The sequence below is a fragment of the Haplochromis burtoni genome, unplaced genomic scaffold (genome assembly GCF_018398535.1).
Source record: "Haplochromis burtoni strain Fernald_Lab_line unplaced genomic scaffold, NCSU_Asbu1 Contig_78, whole genome shotgun sequence".
Lineage (NCBI taxonomy): Eukaryota > Metazoa > Chordata > Actinopteri > Cichliformes > Cichlidae > Haplochromis > Haplochromis burtoni.
Window position 1 is genome coordinate 1,313,715 of NW_024582439.1, and position 24,578 is coordinate 1,338,292.

The window sequence follows — 24,578 nt, forward strand, 5'->3', positions numbered from 1 at the left end:
AAACGGCTGTAAGATACCTTTATTTTGAAAGTCACTGTCGGATGTTGTAAAATTTATTCTATGCGCCTTGTCAGCCGCTTAGTGGAGATGTCTGTCTGTATCAGGGGCTGGGTTTCTATTTTATCCAAGAAGAGGGGAAAATAATAGAGTTTCAAGCATGAAGAAAGAAATACATTGAGTGTACACTGACAAATGATGATTTAAAAACTTTCCAAAACTTACCATGGCTATAAGGGAGCTCAAGGTTTGCCTTTTAGGGGTAAGTGGTTGATGTTTTTGTTGATCCGTTTTGGGGGCAAATTCCTTTAGTCTGCTGCGAAACTGCAAAAGCCGACAACATGTTGATGTTAACAGCTGCTCGTTTACAACTTAATGGTAGAGTCGGTACTTTGTCAGTTCCGGTATTTTATTTAAAAGAACTCTTTGTCGTCTTCGTGAAATAAGTTGGGAATTTAACTAATATTGGTAGCTAGTAGTTGGCTTAAAACCAGCCTCATCGGTCGGCAGTCATTTTGAGTATGTCCTCTCGCATGTATTTTGTAGTTCTTAACAGATTAAGCTCTGCTGTGTAGTATAAATCTTTACTTTATAACGGCTCTGACAGTTTATCAGCCATTACGTCATCATCGGAGCCAGCGAGCCGTTAGATTTTTTGCTGCGTTAGCGAAACACGTCAGTCTGTCTTTATAAGCGGTGACAGGGACGGCGAGAGCGCTTTGGACCGCAAACTGTCGCTTTATCGATGATGTTGAAGTCGGGAGCTGGGAACTTTTCAGAGCCTCATAAGGTTTTTAGGCCCCCGCATACCTCCTCAGGGCCCTGACATCCTCACTAAAATATTTTTTTGAGTCAGCCCAACCATACGCTGACCCTAACCCATCTTTTGTTACACCTCTGCATGCTTATAACAAGCGGGAGGAGCAGATTTTATGCACATTTAAAGTCACATAAAACCGTACAGGGGTGTTTATACGATTAAAAAAATGGGGTGCCACATTAGGAGATTAGGAAGTGGGTGGGTGGGGGGTCCTATTTTCTTCATCAGATGTGTTACATGAAAAGTGGGACTGCATGAGAGTTTAAATTATAGACAGACTCAAAGATTAATGTAGATACAATGAGTTGAGCATTATTACTGTTGACATGTCGGTCTTTTGGAATCAGAGGTAACAATTGAGGGGGGGGGGGGGGGGTGTCTATCCAGATATCGGTAGTAACGATACCAGCACTGGTTTTGGTATCGATACTAGTGCGATAGAATTGATACTTAGTTTCTATGATCTAAATTCAGTATGTAGTCCATTGAACTGTATTAAATGACTTTTTGGGGAAAGGATAAAACAGACTTTAATGTCTATTTTATTTTTACCCTATAACCCATTTAAACAACATAAGTCTTTTTGAGACAGGCACACTTGCGCTTTTTTTCCCCACTAGTACCAATTTGACTCAACTCTACTCATTTTCAGTTGTTTTCAATTACAACTGAGTACCACCTAAAAACCGAATTGAGTTGAGCCATGCTGAGCCCAGTAGGTGCTAGTGGGGCAAAAGGGCATTACGTTCCAGGTCTCCAAAAAACAGTTTCAAGATACACAAAAAGCTGAAAGGTGTGTTTTATTGTGTTATCCAATTACTGTGGTCAATAAAATGTATTCAGAATTTGAAAATTGATGGTGATTCATCTCATAAGTCATGACACACCACTCTTCTCTACATAAGTTGATGTTATAAGTTAGAAGTATCGGTATTGGTAACAGCGATACTGGCCTTGTATTTACTTAAAATCGGCAGTATTGCACAACACTAATAAGAGGTGGCTCTCTCTGTGAACCACATGCTCATTTGGCTAACACCTTGTGATTGTGTTGGGCAATTAGTATATTCTGAAAAGTCAACTTACTAAATGGAGTCTGTAAGTAGGAAGTGAGTCTGTGATATCAGTAAAAAAATGTATACCAGTATTATCTCGGATGATGATGGACATGATATAGCCACTGTTTGCAAGTGAAAATGTGTATTCCAGAGTGGTTGGTGAGTAGTTCCCAGAGGTTGCTTGGCTGTTGCTACAGTAGGTGAAATCAGTCGCAAAGAGGACGCTGTGCACAAAAGCCTCTTTGTGATTGCTTTGGTGGCTAGCAGATTGTTGTGCTCACCTGGAGTTAGCATGGAAGATGCTGATTACAGCTGGAACCTTTTGCAACCACAAGAGTTGCCCCCTGCTGGCCCTTAGTAAGAATGCAGGTGAAGTATTCATTGTGAAAACCCTTAATAAGTAAAAGTGATTATAGTACAAAAGTTTTACCATCAAAATATATTTAAGAAATCTAAAGTGAAAGTACGTGTTACAGAGTCATACACCGTGTGTTACTGGATAATTTCACGTTATCATTTTAATGACTTAAATACTGCTGTTGCATACTCTTGTATTTGCTATGGTTGTATAATCCAGTAGGTTCAATAGTGACCGCTCACTCTTTGTGTGCATGTCCTGTGACTGATTGATGTTTGCAGGACACTGGAGTTGGGAAATCCAGCATTGTTTGCCGATTTGTCCAGGATCATTTCGATCACAACATAAGTCCAACCATAGGGTGAGTGTTAATCAGCAGAAGGCTTAAGCAGCAGGAAACTAATCAATCGTGTTTGGACACAAAGCTGAAGTAAAGATGTACAGAAATGTACAGGGAGATTCAGCCAGTTAATCAGTAATTTGGCTGAATGAAACTATGCTCAAGCTCAAGTTAAGCTTGTGTTTTTTAGTGATCTCAATCCACATCATTTGTACTAATGGGTAGATTGATAATCCTATGAACTGTCTATAAGCTACAGAAGTTAAACCTAATTATAGAAGAACTGATTACTCAAGAGATAAAAATGAATGTACCTTATTTCATTTGGGTCTTTTATCTTAACTGAATACTTATATATACATATAAGGAATTGCACAAGACACTATTGTCAGACTGTTAAAACTTAACAGACTTTTATTACTATTTAATATTTCTTTAGTCCACACTAAAATTGGGCGGATTGGTGATAGTCATAACCTCCTAGACAATGTAGAACATGTACAGCTCAGCCAAAAGGTCTCCTTCCTGTAAGGGAAACCTCAGCAGGTAACACATAGCTTATTCTAAACAAACTTTAGCAACTGAAATAAAGACAAACCCACGCGGGAGTCATCCTGCTTCAGCTCCACAACTCCAATAATTCTCACAAGGCGTTTTCATTTTATTACAAATATGTGATTTAATGACCTTTTTGAAGTACAAATTTTAGTTAAGTGTTTGCAAGCTTTAATGCACAAATAGGGTACGAGTAGTGGTTGAAAACAGTGTAAAAAATGTAACTTATGGGAAAATGAGTTCAAATGAATAATTGCAAATCCACCTTCCAACTTCTGTAAGCCTGTGAAAAAACCTTGATTTTACTATGTCATTGCATCTGATTTTTTTTTTATTTTAAAAACCCTCACTTTGGAGTAACACTTTAAGGCAAAAAGATTGTAGAATTGTTTAAAAATTATATATTTTTTTAGTACTTGGTGCAATAAACACTGAAATAAAGGAGGTTTTACATGCCTCTATAGCAACAAACATGCTGTCCCAAACATACTTGTTTTCAGTGTTCTTACTTTCCTGCTGACATGCACAGATTTTTTCCCCTTTGTTTTTAAAGAGTGACCTAAAAAATAGCTGTTGTGAAATGCTTTAAATCATCCGCAGAGCGTCATTCCTGACCAAGACAGTGCCATGTGGAAATGAGCTACACAAATTTCTAATCTGGGATACAGCTGGGCAGGAACGGGTAAGTGTACGCAACAGAAACTCCGCATGGACTCGCTGTTAGCTTTAAGTTAACACATGTGATGTTGATTTTCCATTAAACTTTGCATCAGAAAGCTGGTACTCGTGATAGGTAGATATTTATAGGTTATGAAACAGGATGCTTGACACAAGAGTTCAAAGGTCATGAGACATCACGGTGATTAATTTGATGGCTAAGAGGGGGAGGTGGGTTATAGCTGAAGCTTGCCAAACCTGCTTACTGCATGGAAAAAACTAACGCGAGCATTTCCTGCTTATGTGTGAAAAAAGTATGCTGGGACTTCTGCTGTGAGCGTTCTATTATTACATTTGACCGACTGATCTTGTGTGATCAGTGGTGCTGATTGTAAACATCTGTGAACAATACAACTGTGGACACTCTTGAAATATTGATGTCACTGTAGTGTAGTGTTATCATCATGACTGTGAGCTTGCTGATTAAACCTGTGACGTCTGAGTAATTAATATAATTTTAAAAACACGCCATAATATTTTATTCTACATTTATTATCATTCAAACACCATCTGCTTGTTTAAACACACACTTCCCTTACCTGACATTTTTGGGGTTTTAGATACCAAATATAATTGAACATGTCAGTGTTTCTCAAACCTTTCAAAACGAGTACCACCTCATAAAATATATAGCTCTTAGAATACCACCCTTATGACCAACATTAAAGTACTGCCAGTGTCCGGCAGCCTCGCCTCTGTCAGTGCGCCCCAGGGTGGCTGTGGCTACAATGTAGCTTGAAATCACCAGTGTGTGAATGGGTGGATGACTGGATGTGTAAAGTGCTCTATACAAATACAGGCCATTTACCATTCTACCGATTGACTTTTTTTTTTAATGATTGTTGAGTTAACTAAACTGCTGCAACTTTGAGATGAATTGTATCTTCTCTTCTCATTGGCAGTGGATATATAGTTGTACTGATGATAGTTACTGAGCAATGTGTCGGTGCAGAGGAGAAGAAAAGCTGCGCAAGCTTAAGGGAATGGTGCCGGTTTTAACTGATAAGAGAAACCAACAGTAACTTCAGTACAAAATAGAAATAATTTTGATACAGATGCCATACATTGGTGTAGGAAATGTAAAAGAATATAACCTGAGTGTGATATTTATTATTAAATTGACATTTGTTTTTGGATTCACTGTTTATAAATGATCTCAAAGTTTGGCACGTGTTGGTACATTATTAGCCGACGCGTTCACTCATCGTTTATCTGCAGTAGGCTAACATTTAGTGAGGTGATTTTTACATTCAGCATTTCTTTACAAGCTACCACAGTTTGTCAAGTCAAAGTGAAGGTAACTGCTAAAAGTTAGAAAGGCCTGGGGACTTGAGGAAGTAACTGTTTCCATAAACTCATCATGTAAGAATGTATGGGCATAGTACTCTGCCAGGCTTTTATAAGCTTTTTTCCCCCCTTATTAATCATAGACTGAGCACTTTGGATAATATTTATGTGTGATATACCAAAAAATTAAATCAATTATGCTAACTAATATAAATGTGTCGTCTTTTTTTAGTTTCACTCGTTAGCTCCTATGTACTACAGAGGATCGGCTGCTGCTGTCATTGTCTATGACATTACTAAACTGGTAAGTGTAACAGCAAGTTTACTATTGCTAAACTGGTTAAAGTGTCAGGGCTGTTAGCTCCCTGGAAAAAATGAAAAACATCAGTAACAGCTGTCCTTAACATTTGTAAGTGAAGAATTTTTGCTACTTTTCCATCACTGTGGGATGCTGTGTTTCATGACCTACAAATGTCATTCTTTCCTGGTTTGTTAATGGAAACTCGTCTGGGAAAAAAAAAGCAATGAATATATGACAGGAGACGGAAAAAAACTGCTGGGCATATTCTCATAAACGATCTATCCCAGGATTGACCCCAGTGTCTTCTTGTTGTCCAGGATTCGTTCCAGACGCTGAAGAAATGGGTGAAGGAGCTGAAGGAACACGGTCCAGAAGACATTGTAGTAGCTATAGCAGGGAATAAGAATGATTTAGGAGACATCAGGTGGGCTTCTTTTTTTCATCTCTTTTTTTTTTTATATTTGTAGTTTTTATTGGTGATCTTGTACAGAAGGAACTTTACAACATACATGGGGACAAAGATCAGATAGCCATATACATTGTTGGTCAACATATCCAACAGAATTTCAATTTCTCAAAACTGTAGTAAGATGTAAGTAATAGTTCCCAGTTGTATTTCTGTAACTGGAGGCAGTTGATCCAATCTTGGTGTGATGTCCACCTTATAGTTGCTTACCTAGGTAAGGAGAGTCACTTAAATAAAATCGCTTCTCAGCTCTTTAATGTACTGGGTCCATCTGGAACAGAGTTTGTTGAATTTGTCTCTTTGAAGCCGCAATTTTTCATCTCTTTTGTTACAAATATGTTAAAAAAAAGTTTCTACAGACACTGTTAGACTGAGTTAACAAACAAATGTGAAAATGGAAATAATTTACCTCAAAAGGGGTCCAAAGTTGAGGGATTTTCACAGTGAGCAAACTGCAGACAAGAAGTACAAAGTATTGTGTTGCAAGTCTTTAAGAGTGAAACAGGACAACTGTTAACTTAATCCGGGCAGAGATCTGAATCATCGTCTAGCCACGTCCTGTCATACCACACTGAAGTAAGGTGGTTAAGCCAAGGACCTGTGCATTTCTTGAATTTACAACCACTGGGGTTCTTTGTACTGACAGCAGACTGATCTCTGAGGCTCTTCGTCACATGTTCTGTCAATGAATAGCTCGTTAATTGTGGTCGTTTTCAGAAAGTACTTCTATTTTTGTTTTATTGCCTGACAGACTTGAGACCAAACTAAAATATATATGTGGCCTATGAACTAAAATAATTTTGACACCCCTGTTATTGGAGGTCTGTGGCATCACTTCAAAGGACTTATTTGTTCCAAAGCAGCAACATGACCTTTCTCTTTATGTTTAGTGATGAAGAAGTTGTGTTATTATTCACTCTGGTCCCAATTATAAGTCTTCTTTTATTGTATCCCTTCCTTCAACAATATATGTGCAGTAAAGTCACACAATACTGTGCAAAGGTGTGGGGTCGCCACGTTATTTCTGTACATTTTGTACGTTCTTGTACCTGACTATTTTCAGTGGACTGACTTTGTTTGTTGAGCCACTGACCTTTGAAACAGTCAAGTTTAAAAAGTCCTTTTTTAAGTGTTGCCTTCACATTACAGACAACTTAGCAAATAAACAATTTTCAGTTGTATCTGTAGACATTTTGTTACTGGCAGCCTGTCACAAATATACATCTTTTGTTAACATTTTTAGTTGAATTCACGAGAGATTGCAAAGATAACACAATTTGACAGGCATAAAATGGCATTTCTACCCCAACAAACTGATTCCCAAAGTGTTATAAACTGAAACCCCGATATATTTTGGCACAGTGTGCAGTTTGTCCTTAAAAAATGGAGGAAACTGTACAATCAGAGGTGAGAAGAAGTGTCAGGCCTGAAAAAAAAAACATGTCTACATCCAGTTAGAAACTCAACTGGTGAAAGTGACTGATTAAAATGCAGATTTTCCATCTGAACTGTTCATCTTTTTTACAGGGAAGTTCCTATGAAGGAAGCTAAGGAGTTTGCTGAATCAATTGCGGCTATTTTCATTGAGACGAGTGCCCGAAATGCTGTCAATGTTGAGGAGCTCTTTCAGAAAATCAGTAGGTTTTGTGGCTTTTTGTTTTCTCCATCAGAAGTACTAGTGTGTCCTGTCTTGTGCTTGATTTAGAGTGGCGTAAGCAGCCTGCTGCACCTCCCCAGAAAAGTAACTACACTTTTATAGCAGATCAGCTCTAAAATCTTCTCTCTTCTCTGCATTTCAGTGAAATTAACTGTTGGTCATGTTAAACACTAGTCTATGTTAATACCCTAGGGAACTCCAGCTTCCCCTCATAGTCCAAAAACGGATTTGTTAGGTCAACGAATCTAGATTGGCTACAGGCCCTGTGATTGAGGGTGTCCTGTCTAGGATGCACCTGGCAACTTGCAGTATGACAGCTAGAATAGACCCTGAAGTGGATGATCAGTTAACAAAGTGGATAAATGTGACAAGAGACAGTTTTTTTTAAATGTATCTTTTGTTTGTGCTCAGAATGGAAGCAGAAAAAATCTCTGACTTTAATTATTCAGTTCCAAATAAACCTGGACTCTACATTTCCCTGGAGCCTGCAACACAGCATGACTCCAAATGATGATATGAAACATGCAGTTTGTAATGCACATTTTCTGTTTTAATTGCATTAAGGTTCTGCCATAATGTGGGGGATACATTTTAAATCAAATATAACACAATGAAAGTTTTATTTTTATTCCGGCTAATTGATGCTGGGATGTTTTGGTTCAACGCTGTGTATCCTAAGCTAAGCAAACTCCTTTCTTTCATGTGGTCATCAAAAAAACTGCTCTGCCTTAATTTTAGTAGTAGTGAAGCAATGCCAAATACAACTCAGCTAAATTTATAAAACTCTTTGTATGCTTAAGATGACTAAATCTGATGTGGAATCTCTTTAAATGTCTGTATTTTTAGGTAAACAAATTCCACCCCTGGAAAATTCTGAGGTGGACAGCAATGATTCCTTTAAACTCACACGACAGCCTGCTCCATCCACCAGGAGGTGCTGCTAGTACCAGCAGCGGCTGATAAGATTACTTCCTTCCGCACTAAGGACCCACCAGCACAGCAATCCACACGGCGTCTTACCCTAGTGACAGCACAGTGAGCAGACTGAAGTTGGCCTGCACGTGTGGTTGATTGCAACATGAAACAGAAAAACCTGCCAGCAGTATTATATGCGTCAATCCACCAGTTTTAACATGCATGTTTATTTAATTTATTCCTAGCAGTTTCAGATCTGCTGAAGTCGTGAAGCAGAAAGCCTTCAGTTTGTCCCCCTCAGGTGGTGTTCTGGTGGAACTACTGTGTGGTGTGATACATACAGAAGCTCATTCTAAATTTCAACTCATTTTATACTCTGACTTTAAAATTGAGCACAAATTAAAAACAAGCGGAGCTGACGTGTTTTATAAAGACAGGAATTTAATAGTTGTTTTCATCACTCTCCTTCTCTGTAGACTATCATAGCACTGTGGCTCTTAAACACATTGAAATTCTTAATATCAATTTTTAGCAAGTCTAACTCCTCCACCCATGAAGCATTTGTGCACATGTGCCACATTTAAGTAAGAGGTCATTAAGAACAAACTCAGACGAGCATTTATCTCTGTAGCTCAAATGCGACAGGTTTACATTCCTCACATGTTTTTCACGCACATTTGCTTTAGAAAGGTTTTAACTGTAGTGCTGCAGTGGGAACAGCTTGAATCACAATTACAGCATGACACCCCCGGCTGAAACACTGTGACCAATGCTAGAACTGTTTACATAGTGATTTGTTAAAGATGTTTTCTACGTGCTGAAGTGTATTGAGATTTCATTGCAGGGAACGACTTTATACAGCTGCCAGTCGTGTTTTTGTTTTTTCATGCATTTTACCTGTAAAAGGGGGTCACTTTTGTATTGTTGATAAGAGACAAGAACTGCATGTATTTGACTTTAAACATGTGTGCAGCTGTTATATTGCATATACTAACCAAACTCTAAAGGAACTGTGGGAGCGCAGCCCTAACCGTTTAAACCGTTCATCATGCAGCACTTTGCATATTTACACAGTATCAGCTGGGAGTTGCTTTAATAGTAAAAATGTTAACTATTGCAGTTCTCCTTAACTTCAGCATACAGGAGAAATTATTTGAAGGAACATGAAAATTAATTACAATACTGACCAATTAGTTTTGCATTGTCATAGCTTACATTTGTAGTTTACATTTGTACTTGAGTTACTTATTTACATTATAACGTGTACAGTTTTTATCAACAGGTATGATGGGATAATAGAATCAAATGTTGACTTTGTAATGCCATAAATATAATGATATTTACTGCCCTATATATGGGAAAATATACCAGCCTTCATTCAGAAATCTTCTAGTCTGTGTGGCCTTGCTTATCTGAAAAACATACGGTGCATACCTTTAGGTATATGACGCAGTTTTTTAGCTCAGAGGTTAATTTGGAGCAAATGTGCAGCATGGGACTACAATCTTCCACTAAAATGCACCACTCAGTAATTGGCTTAAGATGAAAACTGAAATGAACTTAAGAGCTTCTTAGTACCAGATATAAACAAAGTTATATCAGCTGGAAGAGTTATGATTGAAAACAACCTTCATACAATGTAGACTGGATTTCTCAGTGCGCATTGTTTGGACCCCCTTTTGTGTGTTGAGATGGCGACACAAGTGCCTTTTGTATGTTTTTCTAAACAAAATGTATGACATGGCTAAAATGTGCATACTGTTAGAATTAACTACTCATGTCTGACCAAATATATACATAACACTGCCATTCCTTTACAGTCACACTCATACTGTATGCTGCAGTCATGCTTCTCTGTTTACTCTATAGACCAGATTAACATATGTATATTAATCAATGTAATAAAGAAGTAAAGATTCAATTTCTCTTCAAATTTTACTCTTTCCAATAATGAAATACTGAAGTGTCATCAAAGATCTCAAACACTGTCAAAGGATTACAAACTAAGCTGATGTCTGTACAGTTTCTCAGTCATCCAGTAGTCTAGAGAGCTTGAAAACAAAGAGGCAACTGAACTGATGATATTTAATCTATCAATCATCCAAGAGTCTTCTTCAGCTGTAAAAGTAAAAGGGGGTGAATCCCGCTTGTTGTCAAAGAAACTGGAGAATTTTAGCCAACAAGCTTGACATCCCAGAACACTTCAGATCCAGTGACACACTTGACAAAAGCTGGTTCATCCCAAAGACAAAACTCCCAAACACAAGCTAAGTATCATAGTGTTCTCACTGGAGAAAACAAACAGCTATTCCATAAATGCATGGCACAGCGTAGAAGAGCCACCTCGACAGGACAAGACTGAGCTACACATCTGCATCTAAAGGATAAAGGCCACTCTTTGAAGGATGCCAGAGTTCAAACTTTAGACTGAGAAGACAGACTGTTTGAAAGAGGAGTAAAACAGGCCATCTGTCCACTGATGTGGATCGTCATTGAACAGTGGCTTATGACACCAATGAGGTCTCGCAGTACTTTCACTTTTAACCACCCTTAAGGTGTTGGTAATGACCCATACCTTTCATTTTTAGAACCGAACAAGCCTGTTTTCTCAAGATCTCTAGACTTTTAAGTTTTGATAATAGGTAAATGAGTGAGAAAGATGCAGTCACTAAAAGAGGGTTGTATCATGACATTAACATCTTCACATTGTGAAAACACTATGCAGCCTCATTTAAACCTCCTTATACTGGAGTCATATGGAAATGACTGAACATGATACTGGTAGGGAAGGTATATTATGGAAAAACAAATGTCTGGCTTTTGCCTAAAAACCCCCAATATCACTATAGAACAACCTTTTATCTTTAACAGCAAGAAATGATCATTATTTCTGAACATGCACAAGCGTGACACTCTGAACTGCTTTAAACACCTCAAATCACATGTAGACTGCGTCCTATTCAGTACAGCTTACTGAGGAGAAGTCCTCAATTCCCATAAAAACGATGGATCACAGTTGTCAATGGTCTCTAAGAGAGCAAGCCTCAGATTTTAATACTTCACAATGAGTACACACACTGCACAAAATCGCTGGATTCCTCGCAAATAGCATCTTAAATTCCCCCTTTTAGCATTCCCCTTTTCATCTACGCTCACATGATGGCCCAAAATGTGTTAAGTTTCGTCTCTCGAATAAAAAAGTTTTTCTTTTTTAGAAAGAGTTCTCCTCAACCAGTTGGTGTTTTTCTGCACTGACTTCAGTATTAACTAAAAAAGAAACAGCTGCAGGAAGATTTTCGAACTAGTTAGGTTAGTTGGCAGTAGGTCACCAGTCTGTGTTCAAGCAGCACTGCATTAAAAACAGTCATGATTCTGTCATGGAAATCACTACGTGGGCTCAGGAACACTTCCAGAAATCACTGTCTGTGTCTGGGAATTAATGCTTGTGTAACTGGGAGCTCGCACACCTTTTTCCAGGTGGAAAAGCAATCATCACTGCTGAAAGGTATATACACTTTTTAGAGCAACATAAAGCTCCCATCCAGATGACGTCCTCTTTCAGGGAAAGCTTTGCATATTTCAGACTATGCTAATCTGATTACTGCCTTAGTAGGAAAAGAGTCCAGGTGCTGACCTGGCCTGCCTGTATATCAGACTTTTCACCAATGAAAAGCATTATAAGCATGATGAAATGAAAAGTAAAAACAAAGAAGAAGACCTGGAATTTTTGAGCAGCTAGAGTCATATATCAGACACGAACCAGACGACATTCATCTCCCAAAAGTCCTACAACTGGTCTCCAAATTTTTCCCAGAGGGATACAACTGTTGTTAAAAGTAGTGGTTAAAATCATGGTTTTATAAGATCACCAAATCTAAAATAGTCGAAATTTTGCATTGATGGAAAAAAAATCACTTCTGTGAAAATAAGATAATACTAAGGGACTATAGTCCCTTAGTATCTGTATACTCAGTATACTGTTATCAGTATACTGATTAAGTAATCTGTGGTTTAGTTTGATTGCACACATTGATTACGTCGTAAACAAACATCTTTAAAGGGTGACCACTCCGGTACTGTTACCAGGGCAACATATGACCCGTGCTACACGTCAACCTCAACATGCCCTTTAAACCACAAACAACACTTACATTTACGTTACATGTACGTTCACTAATACTTCTAACAGGTTTAACTAGACTACTGCAGAGTGAATTTACTGCGTTAATGTGCATGTATACACCGCAGACATGCGATTATCATACGTCCCTGATTAAAATTCTCGATTAAATCAATAAAGCACAATATAACTTAGTTCTGGATTTTATAAGATTATTTTATAACATGTTTTTCCTTCCCTGTACGTCTATTTCAGTGTCCACACATTATAACTCGTTTACTGTACCATAATCGCATCAGTTGCCAGACCACGAGTGCGCGCAACAGAGGGCTGTGCACTCGCGCGTTCAAGTATTTGTACCCACATGCTCGCTGAGCTCAGTCAGCGTTTGACTCAGTAGTGGCAGAAGGGATCCAGGATTTCCACTTGTTAGTAAACTCCACGATACCGAAATCAAGTGCATCCCTTCAGCCAACATGTCAAAGTTGGATCAGATCCTTATCCTCGACCCTCCGTCTGACCTCAAATTTAAAGGTATGTGAATGAAATATTATTTATTTACTTGTTGTCGTGTCAAATGTCCAGCGAGTAGTAGTGGTGGTGGTGAAGCAATGATTTCACACTCCCTCAAGCGAATTTCGTTGCTAGCAAGCTAGCTAGCATTCACCGCCATTTTAAGTTAGCCAGGGAGCCGGACGGGCCGCTGCAGCCTGGCGCTATAGTGACGTGGATAGCCGGGCAGGCGTGCACCCAGGTGGCCTGCTATTCAGTACCAGCTTACTGACAGTACCAGGCAAAGAGCTGGAAGGATGTGGCTGTCAGTGACTGCTTAAAAAAAAAGGAAAGTTAACGTCTACACGTTAAGAAGCATGTTTGTGTATGTCTTCACTTTTAATATCAGCTACTATGCTGTTGCTAGTTGTGTTAGCAGGAGTAAACTGTTGTTTCTTGTGGCTTAGGCTATTCCCTGGAAAGAAATTAATTTCAGAATGTAAAATCCGGCGTTCATCTTGATGCACCTGTGGCAGGAACTTGTGAAGCCAGTTAAAGTGACTGACAGTTGGAATGACAAACTTGGTTAGCTAACGTGAACTGTAACAACATGGATAGTTTATTTTTTTAATAGCAACACCAGGCTAACGTTAGTTCAGTTGACCTAAACCTATTAGCTAGATATTGGCTAATTTTAAGCGTGCGTTCGCATCCTGGACAAAACAGGACGGCACATTCATGGGAAAGCAGGGTACTTCGCGCATTCAGCACTGATTGCTTTTCCTGGTAGTGATAACGTCCAGTGATGTGTCAGTTAACAGTTGGCTAATGATAGCTTGGCTAGCCAGCTAATGCCAAAGTTGATGTGTAGCTGTGTAGTTGTATAACCGTGTTGTTTTGCGTCTGACAGACCTGAAGAGACCCATATCACATTTTTTAAAAGTCCTAGATAGAACATAACTTTTGGTCATTTGTGAGTCCAACTGTTGCTCTTGTGGGCAAGTGAATGAAGTGGCAGTAAACGGCGCTGATTTCAATGAAGCTAGCCCTCCCAGGCCATGGGTGACACAACAATCTCCACAGTTGGACTATTTATCCTCATCATTATTCATTTTGACCCAAAATTCCACACAGCACTTCTCGTATTTGTCCCAGTTACCAAGCTCTGTGCCTGCTGGAAGCATTTTTGCGAACTAGACAGTTATTTCTCTTTCTGTTGAATGTACCACTGTCCTGGACGAGGTTATAAGAGGACACTGCTGTTTGGACAAGGTGTGAATTGATACTGGTTGTAGTCTGACAGGATCATTAGGAAGGACACAAGCTCACATTCCAGACCCGCTGTGTCTGTGGGTGGGGTGTAATAATTAGAATGTTTTGGTGATGAGGTGTCCAGGGTGAAACTAAAAATTATTATTATTTTGCCTGTATTTGACGATGACACAGGTGAAATAAAGGCACCCCCCCCCTCTCATGTTAAAACTCTGAAACTCATAAAATTTGTGTACATTGATTAAAATCCAGGAATGTTTTTATCATGCAAGGTGCAACAGAAAGTGCGATGGTGAATGGAGCCTTTTCCAACAGGCTGACATTGTAATTGGACAGGGGTATGGATGTAAATCAGTAAAAACTTGCTCTGGCTTAAGTTTAAAGACATCTGGAAAAGGGTAGTAACCATGTGATTAAACTCACATTTGTTATGTCATAATAACAGCATCAAACAACAGGTTAATGGTGCTATTATGATAAAATTCTTCAATCATATGGTTGGAAAGCCACCAATAGTCCTATTTGTCTCGGACAGGTTGTTTTTTGGGAGCAACGAGGTAAACCAGAATAAATAGATGAAATTTTCTCCAGCTGAACATTAAAATTTCATGGGTATTTAGCCTGATGGTAGACACATGGTTCGTCATAATCTGATTATGGACCTCTACTTTTTACCCGATTAAGAAATTCTACTCTAATTTGACTTATTCCTGTTACTGATCAGTCACACGGTTTACATTTTCCCTCATCGGATTAAACTTTTGGCTTTTTATATTCTGGATTGGATGCAAAGCTAAATTGCATCAGTATGATGCTGTTCATACTGATCATTGTTTACTGATCATCATTGACTCGTTTTGTTCTTTAGCACAGAGGCCAAAATGTTTAATCCACTGCACATGTAAGAAAATCCCAATTTCTGGGTCATAAACCACATTCTAACAATTTGATATAAAATGTAAATTATAATGAAAATATGTTTATGTCCTTGGAGTAGAACCTGGAAGCATATTGTATGTTGTATATCAGGGTTTTGGTTGTATCAAAATAGTCCTTTTGTAGGGACTACATATGTTTATCACTCTGTCTTACTTAACAAGTCTGTGAACCTTCCTGTTATTTATGGCTATCTAATAAACAAAAGTGTATTTTATGCTGCGGTAAATTAAACCCTAGTTTAGAACATGTATGAGAATTCCAGTATAGTGGCCCATTTGCTTTCATACAAACCAGAGTTTTGTCATACTTTTAACCGGTCGTGTTTAGAGACTCAAGTCTTTATACCTGTTAAGCCCTTTGGCCACTTAACCTGTTATTGAACCAGCATCATATTAAATCTTACATTGGGGGGGAAAAAACCCCTCTAATCCCAAGTACTAAATCCCTAAAGAATGCATCACTTAAATTTGGGAGCTGTGTCTCCCCCCCTTGTTTTTGTGTTTTGTTTTGTTTTTACATTTTTGTATGGCCCACATTTAAGTGGCTTCGGTTTTTCATGTGAAGAAGCAATCTGAGGAGAAGGACGATGATCACAACTTCTTTACCTTCACAGAGACTGAGCTAAATCGGTCTGCATGTATTGGAAAGCTGGACTGTTTTAGAGCCTCTGCTGGGACTCCTCCAGCAAGCTAGAGGGGGCAGCCCTCCTTTCCTTGGTTGGTATTTTTAGAGCAGGACTGGCCTGGGGGACCCTAACTCAGCATACATGCAACAAGATGAGAGAGGTGCTGCTAATGCTGCTTGAGAAAAGGTGGCATCTCAGTGTTGGGCAGTGGATGCAAGCTGCAGTATGTGGGTGGGATATCTGATGCACACAACTGTTTTCCAGTTTTAGGCTTTGGTGTAGTAGTGATCATTGTGTAAAACGCACGGAAGGTAGAAATATTTTGGGCTCAGTTAATTTCCAGCTTATAGAAGCAGTTACTCATCTGTGCTAGTTTTCTGTTTAGGTCTATAAAATTAAAAAAAAGTCATGGTATTTACCTAGTCTTTCCAGCATCATAGTGCAAAAGCTAGTATAGCATAGTGCTGAAGCTATAATAGACATTGTTTCTGGTTCTCGTACTACTACAGGTAGGCTCTGTTTTGAACAACCTGGTATTGTTCTGTCAGGAAGCAAGTCATTCTTTATAACTCATCTGTGTAGCAAGAACAAAGATCCTTGAAGTACACGCCATTAACAATGAGGTTTTTCAAGTTTGTATGAAGGCATTTTGTGACTCACCTGTGATTTTTGAAAAGCAAAAAAAAGCCCCAGTAGGCACACAAGTGTACATTCTGGTATTAGCTGGGTGGAGCCATTCTGCTCTGGTCACGCATTCCTTCTTATCTTTCAGAGCATGAATCAAGGCTAAATGCTGACTTTGAACTCCAGAAATAAAGCCAACCTTTAGAACTTGTGGAAGTAGAAAGAATATTTCTGTTTCTTGGTTTGTTCTGATATTTTTAGAAGTGTGTTTAATAAAAAAATAAAAATAAAAATAATGCAGATATGGGGGAACTAGTTTGGATACCTATGTAAAATTTTTGTACTAGTAATTTAAATGATGAAAAGGGTGTATTTCAAATTTTGAAGCCTGGCAGCTATTGGGTAACAGGTTTTATTTATTGGTAATATATGACTCATTTAATATGTTAGGTTAGGTTGTTACCTAGGAAACCGTAACCTGAACCCGAGACCACCGTCAGCTTCAAAGTAATACACAACAAGCAGTTTGGTCCTTGTCTGGATGCAAGTTTGCGACTTGTAAAGCACAAGTTGTTAGCCAATGACCGTGCGGCATTAGATCCACCCTCCATCATTATGGCCAGGCTCAAAACACCAAAATAATCTGCTGAAAATCCTGAACTTGAAGCTCCATAAACAGTGGGTGACATCACTGTAGTAAAGCGCATCTTTTATACTTTTTGCATGCATGAAGATGTACACCTGTTAACAGAGCCCATAAAAATATTAAGTTGTAGCTGTGTCTAAATTCACAAATTTGGATATTTTGACATATGTTGCATCAGAATAATCATATGAGCTTGCAAATTATCTGGCAGGTAAACTCTATAAACATGATTTATAACATCCATGCTGTGCTCCCAGCTAACCAAACATCATGAGACATTGTCCAAGCTCCCAGCCTAATTGCGCTGATCGAGTTTGGGGTACCTCTGACTTGGCAAGAAGTGTGTGTGTGTGGTGTTATTATTATTTTTTTGGTCCAACATGATATGTTCAATCCGTGCTCGATAGTGCTGACCGTGGTTAAGGACCTAATTTAAAGCCAGTGGTGTCACAAGATGGTGGGCTGTTGTGCAACTTTTGATCTCCTGATACGTAACCAGTCAGCATCATCATGGGATGTCTATATGAAATTAGCTGTTTTGGAGACATGAAGGGTAATTGATTCAGGTGATCACTTGAGCGACATACAGGAAAAAGAGGTAATCTTTGATATCCCAAGCGAAACTGTGCTTTCATAGGTCGTTCCACCCCACCATCCGTATTGGATAGGCTATACAGTTATTAAAAAGAACAAAAAATAAGTAAAGATTCTTATTTTAACATCCCCCAAGGAGTGAATATTGGTCTTTCTCTCAAGGTTTCTTTGCCGTAACCTTGTATGTAACCTGACGTGCACCTCCTGAGAAATGTAACTACATGTTCGGTAGACACAGCCCGCAACATTAGTTGGACATAGATTTCTCGCAGAAGTCTAAATTAAGCTCATGTCTTCATAAAGCCTATGTTATAAGGAAGGATGTACAGATGACTCATCCTTGTTGACTGCCATCAGTTTATCGATTGGGTGTGAAAAGGAGCAGGAAGCCTAAAAAACTGTTTATTCAAGTAATAAAAATGATATGAAGATGTGTAATTCTCTAGCAAAAAGAGGGATTTAAAAAAACAAACAAAAAAACTTGCATTAAAATCTGTCCAGAATTTCACAGCTGATGGATTTCTAGTTGTTGTACTTGTGGCAAAACTACCCTACAGTGTAGCCTCAAGCCAAGAAACTTGCTATTCAATAAGGCTTCTTAATCATGTTGTTGTAATTGAGTTACATGTCAGTATTTTTCAGCTAATCCTTTTTAAATGTCTTTTTGAAGCTTGGCGCCAAAACGCAGCATGCCTCTCTGTCTTCCAGGGAGGAGGTGTAACCTGAAATATTGAATTTCTGAACTGCTGTGTAAACATGTAGCCATCTTCTTCAGTATTGTGGCTTTTTTTTTTAATCTAGCAGACTTACTGGGGGGAATAAAAGCTTAATTCTTGGAGTTTCAGTCATCTGTGAAGTTTTCAGAATTTTGGATTTGAACCATACACCAGTGTTGGAGACTGTGCTCTGAAATACAAAGCTAACGCTGCTTTTTTTTTGTTTTTTTTTTTTTGTGTTGTTTTCCAGGCCCTTTTACAGATGTAGTCACCACCAACCTCAAACTGAGGAACCCTTCTGACAGAAGAGTGTGTTTCAAAGTGAAAACGACAGCGCCACGTAGGTACTGCGTACGGCCAAACAGCGGCGTTATCGATCCTGGATCAAGCGTCAACATCTCTGGTAAGTTTTTATTTGTTAACTGTCTTTTTGCCGCCCATTTGAACATGTAGAGTCGGACTGAGTGTGAGCGAATAAAGGAAATGTTCAGTCATAGGTCAACAAGTTGGAGATTTCAGTTAGGGGGGAAAAAAGTCCAAGTGACCTATGCTGTTTTTACAATGATTTCTGTATGATGTTTTTCTCATGACCCTTAAGGCCACAAGCAATGAAGGTGTTCTGTATACAACAAGAGTTCCTTTAGCTTTAACTTCTTCAGGCTTTATCGTCTTCTCTGTCTACCTTTTGGAGTAGATCAAGTTGTGCCAGAGACCTTATCTCAGCAGTTTTCCTTTAAGCAAGTTGACATATCTAAGATGCTATACATTACTATATCTTTTGAATGCTGGTTTATCTTATGTTTGCTGATGACATTAAGGTAGCTTGGGTACCATCAGTTTGTTGTGTGTGTGTGTGGTTTTTTTTTTTGGTTGCTCCACAATTGTCCATTCAGGGTTGCCACTGGGGCCTAACAGAAATATTGGAGTTGAGATAAAACAAAACTTCTTATAATGAGGAATATTAACAGAACACATCTGAAAGCAACCCATATCAGCATCTTAATTGAAGTAATACATTACTCTGATTAGTGGTTATAATTTCATCTTTTTTGGTATGTAAATTTGGCTGCAGGCAAAATGGGGTTTATTGGGCCAGATTAGTTTCAATTTGGCTGGTTATTAAGATTCATTAGTCATTTTAAAGACAGTTGCCTGCATTGTCTACAAGCACTGTTTCAACTCACTGCAGTGAAAGGGGAAAATGGGTTGCTTGTTTTTAAAACGGTGACCCTTTTCCTCCAGCAGGTTTAGCAACTTAAAGTTATTTGAGCTCCAGCGTGCTCAGCATTACTACATGTGAATGTCTGTAGAAACGTCTCAAAGCACTTTTGCACCATAGTCCTGGTAATGTTTATTGTGCTTTTAAATTCCATAATGGTTAAATGCACTGCTTCTGTTTGTTCTTTGCAAACATTGCCAGTTTAGTGTATGACAAATGGCATTATTTCAATGTTTGTGTGCAGAAATATCCACACATTAAAGTTTCAGAGGGCTTTATTTCTTTGATGCTTTTAGTGAACAATGACATTGCGAGCTTGTATTGAATTAAGTTGGAAAATGAATGACATCCTCTTGAAACTCAATAGATCCTTTAATGAACCTATTTAAGAAGGGAGGGAGGATGCCAAAATGGATCTCTTGTGAATGTCTGACTCGCTGAAGTGTGTATTAATTTAATTCAGGCAATCAGGTTTTTAGGAGCTACGAAAGTTAGATTCTTATTGGTCCTTCAGTGTCATTGGGGAGGTACTCGTTTGGTCTCACACAACCACATTAAAGTACAATAAGGACTCCTTCAGAAGATGGTGTGCCCCCCTGGTCTTAACAGCATGAAGTACAAAGGAACACTGAGAAGGTCTGAAGATGCTTTGGAACAATCATCCTCCAAAGTACCTTGAAAAACTGTAAATTTACCTTTTTGTTGAAGAAAAAAAAAAAAAGGAATCTATTTTTAATAAAAGTTGAGTAAAGAGGAAAAAAATCACTGATAAATTAAAAAAAACATGCTGTAAAAACAATGCCTCGGATGTTTTCACAGGTCATTTCTGGTGTTTAGTATGCTGACTGTTTATGCGATCTGTTTTCTGTGTATAGACGTGCTTTTATTCAAACAGTTCTCATTGCTCATTTCTGTTTTACAGTCATGCTACAGCCCTTTGACTATGACCCCAATGAGAAAAGTAAACACAAATTCATGGTGCAGACGATTTTCGCCCCGCCAAACGTCACCGACATGGAATCATTGGTAAGTGACTGGGATTTACTTTTGAACCCATTATTTTGCTTCTAATGTTGCAGCGAATAACACAGAAGTGTACCTTTGGTTACGTAGCTCCGAAGTCATTTAAATGTGTCAAAGTGGAAGCATGTCTATAGTATTTGCACAAACAAAACAGTAAACCTTACTAGTTAAAATCTGTTGAACTGAATAGTTTTTAATACTTATTGAATTCTTTCACATAAAACAGTTGATCAGCTTAAAAAAAAAAAATCCCCATTTAAATGTTTTGTCTTTCTTCCACATTTCCTTTTATATGTAAAAACAAACATTACTGTTCGGTCTTTATTGGTAAAAGGAGCCCTATGCATTCCAGTATCACATGCACATGACTTGTGCTTTAAAATATTAACTTGATTGACTCAATGAAAACATTTCATGTATGATATTTGATAGTAGAAAGTCTTTTACTGTTAAACTTTAAGTTGAAGGGTTATCGTCATCTGCCGAGTTAATTTCCTTACTCTGAAGCATTTTCCAGTTATCCACCAGGGGACAGCAGAGACTCGGTCAGCCAGTAAAACCTGTACATACCTTGTCATTGTATTCATGAACGGACTTGTTTTGAATGAGGTTTAAAATTCAGGAAGTATAGTATAGACAAACCGAGGTCTGACTGGTGCTGATGTATAAAATGGAGTCTCATGTTGTGAATTAATCTTTTGTTTCTTTTCTATTTTATCGTCTGTACTATACTTTTCTACTTTATTTCTTTATAAATTCAGAGTCTAGGTGATGCCATTTTGAAATATGCTGAAAATAGTTCAAATAAACAGAAATAAAAGGAAATGAAGCTGCGCCTGTGTTATATAGATTTAAGGCTAAATTGCTTGTACATACAATGTGAAGTAGTTGGCACAGTTTTAATGTGTGCATGTGTGAACAAAATCTAATCTGCTAGAAGTTCAAGTTGATGAATAACATGCTTTCATTTGTTTTTAAATCCTCACTAGTGGAAAGATGCAAAGCCAGATGATCTCATGGACTCCAAGCTGAGATGTGTCTTTGAGCTGCCATCTGAAAATGATAAAGTGGTAAGGTGCAATGATCAGAGTCCCTCCTTGAACTGGATATGCGCTACTAAAAACTCTAGAAAAATAAAAATTGTCTGGCATAGTGTTAGCATGACATTCCTGTGTCGAGAGCAGAGTGTAAGATCTCTGCAGCATCTTGCAGCTAAAACAATGTTCAGCAACTAGGTGCAGTTAGAATAGTAGTGTGATGATTTACAGGCTGAGACACTGCCCATGGAGCAGTGGTTCTATATGCTTCTGAAACTATGTCAGGTTGGTAAAGAGGATGAAGCTTAAATGGGTCAGATTAGGGCTGTGCGATATGAAATTCAAATTTGAAATTTGAATTTGAATTTGACCAAAATCTCATATCCCGATATAAGACATCTATCGTTCTGATAACGATATAAATCACAAAAATTTAAAATTTTCTGTGAATCTCGGGCAGCTCGACTTGCGTGAAGTGTTTCCAGCTGCGCGTCATGTACCTGGAGTCGAGTGTTTTAACGATGTATGAAACTAGACATTTTTAGACATAAGTTGTAACGGCCGCCGTTTTCTTTGTAAGTATTTATTACACGGCGTGCTGCGGGGGAAAGCCTGTTCTAACGTTTGAGTCTAAGGTTTATTTTTTTAGCACCTGACGGCTCTTTTCTTGCTTCTCATCCGTAAATACTCTGCATACTCTTTCACGTGGTTCAGTTTATTTTGAAAAGTCTTAACAGGATCTTGAGCTTTATTGTGAAAGGTTTATGTGGAAAATAAACACGCAGACACGCGATGGTTTTACCCTTATTGTTGCTAACGACAATACATAAAAACAGGCGCTTGTTCGTCAGTAGTGTGGTTATATTAATTATAAGAGAAAGAGAACTATAAGAAATTAATATAGCCACTACAGTGACCATCAAAACGATGAAAAAATATTGCCGTAAACAGTTTATTTGTGACACCATGAAACAAACGATAGCGTAAAATGAAACGATAGACGTTTTTATATCGTCATCCGATATATATCGAACAGCCCTAGGTCAGATCAATACTGCAACGTAGCCAGAAAACCAAAAAACTGCGAGTGAACGGATTCTGATTATCTGACTGATAGCAGGTTTTACTCTTTCACAGCTAATCAGTGTTGACTGATTAAATAAGTTATATTTTGTAGCACCAGTGTACTCTCCCTGTACTATTCAGCAAAAAACAAAAAGCTTTTAACTTTTTGTCTCTGAGAAGTTATTTGTAAAAGTAGCCATAGCTGAAATCTCTGTGCACGCAGTTATTTTTATATCGTGATATTTACTCGGATGATATTCTCAGTTTTAAATGCCCTGAATGTCTTATTTTTCTCTCGTGTACTCTCAGGCACTACTATATGATACTGAACAAGCATCTGGCATCTGTAGGACTTGTACTCTCTGTTCCACAAGTTCTTTTTGTAGCTGAAGGGAGTTCTTTATGAATGAATTGAGGACCGATCAGGCCACGTGCCTCCTGGATTGTACTGTGTGAGTGTTTAAAATATGGAACCTATTCACAGAGTACCGAAGGTCATCTTCTGCTTACAGGAACATCTTAGCGTGGGTCATGCCAGCCTTGTGTCAATGAAAATATCCCTAAACTATTTATTGAAAACTTGGGAAATCTGTGCTGCTTAACTCCACATAAAAGTAATCAGAACCTGAAGTCTCTCCTAAAATACATTAATTAATACATTAATTGTGTTGTGCTCTATTGCCAGTTTTCCAAACTTTGAAAAATTCATTTTGTTGCCCAGATCAGTGAAACCACCGACTGTTATGTAAATGTACCTTCTGGTAGCTCCAGGTGTTGGCAGTGACAGCAGTTGTGTGCACCATGTATCAGGATGTAGCAGGTCGCACAAAGAGAAAGACACAGCAACGTGTTTTACTGTCACACCTCTCTACTTAAATAAAGACCAAAGGGACATGTGTAAGCAATACTGACGTTCCTGAGCATAGGAGAAATGTCATATGGAAATGTTTAATTACTAGATGTGTATATATATATATTTTTTTAGCATGCATCAAATTCTTGTGGCCCACAAGAATCGTGGCTCGTCAGTGCGTTTTGCATTTCAACAGCTAACTTTGTCTTCGCTGCTGATGTGAAACACTGTGAATAACAAAGGCAGCTCTAACTTTTTTTTGTAAGGTGAGAAAAGGTGAAAGCTTTAATGAAAAAGATGTTAGTGTAGCTTAGTGCCTCCACTGTATGTCCTAATAATTTAAAGAGAAGTTCAGACTTTTTTTTTGTTTTTGTTTTTTTTTTGTTTTGTTTTTGTTACAGAGTTACCTAGGTTAGTTAGGTTTTGTGTGTGTGTGTGGTCCCCCAATATATAAGTAACTCCTCTGCAGCCTCACATTAGGTCATTTTTAAGACTTAAAAAAATAAATTCAGTTTGTGTACGATCAGTCATCCTTGTTTTCATTGCTTATCTGAGCCTTAGTAGGCCTCGTTATAAATGCCTGACTTGTGGGAACGATATGATGTCCAGAGGGTTTTATTTGTTACCCTCCAGGAAGATAGCCAGGACTGTGATTTGAATTTTAATGTAGTTTTATTTACTCAAGCTTGAAATATGTTTTTGTTTAACAAATGGCCCAGAATGATCAGGATAAGCTTCTGTTAAGTACTCAATGCCTTAACTATGTGCTGGCCAATCATCCTCAAGAGCGTAGTCACTCCCTAAAGGTCTGCTTTTGAGCCAGGAAAAACCCAGATCCTGCCCTCGTACTGATTGTCAACGTTCATCTGCTACTATGCAGCA

General features: G+C 38.3%; 2 protein-coding genes across 2 annotated transcripts in view; both read left to right on the top strand.

Annotated features, from left to right (window-relative positions):
• Positions 1 to 56: 56 nt before the first annotated feature.
• Positions 57 to 10,392, top strand: rab31 (RAB31, member RAS oncogene family). Its single transcript, XM_005924596.3, has 7 exons — positions 57 to 259; positions 2,515 to 2,594; positions 3,729 to 3,810; positions 5,365 to 5,436; positions 5,751 to 5,857; positions 7,427 to 7,536; positions 8,403 to 10,392. Exons 1-7 carry the CDS (start codon positions 224 to 226, stop codon positions 8,498 to 8,500), a joined length of 585 nt encoding a protein of 194 aa, XP_005924658.1. The 5' UTR covers positions 57 to 223; the 3' UTR covers positions 8,501 to 10,392.
• Positions 10,393 to 12,896: 2,504 nt separating this feature from the next.
• vapal (VAMP (vesicle-associated membrane protein)-associated protein A, like) overlaps positions 12,897 to 24,578 on the top strand; it is a 17,278-nt gene continuing 5,596 nt past the window's right edge. The window contains exons 1-4 of the mRNA XM_005924599.3: positions 12,897 to 13,125; positions 18,750 to 18,902; positions 20,641 to 20,744; positions 21,731 to 21,811. Coding sequence (XP_005924661.1) covers positions 13,068 to 13,125; positions 18,750 to 18,902; positions 20,641 to 20,744; positions 21,731 to 21,811 — 396 coding nt within the window. The 5' untranslated portion in view covers positions 12,897 to 13,067. The remainder of the gene's footprint in view (positions 13,126 to 18,749; positions 18,903 to 20,640; positions 20,745 to 21,730; positions 21,812 to 24,578) is intronic.

Coding starts and splice junctions, on each gene's coding strand:
- rab31 (XM_005924596.3), top strand. CDS start 224: ATGGCTATAAGGGAGCTCAAGGTTTGCCTTTTAGGG. Junction 5,858..7,426: donor AATGATTTAGGAGACATCAG/GTGGGCTTCTTT, acceptor TCTTTTTTACAG/GGAAGTTCCTATGAAGGAAG. Junction 7,537..8,402: donor GGAGCTCTTTCAGAAAATCA/GTAGGTTTTGTG, acceptor CTGTATTTTTAG/GTAAACAAATTCCACCCCTG.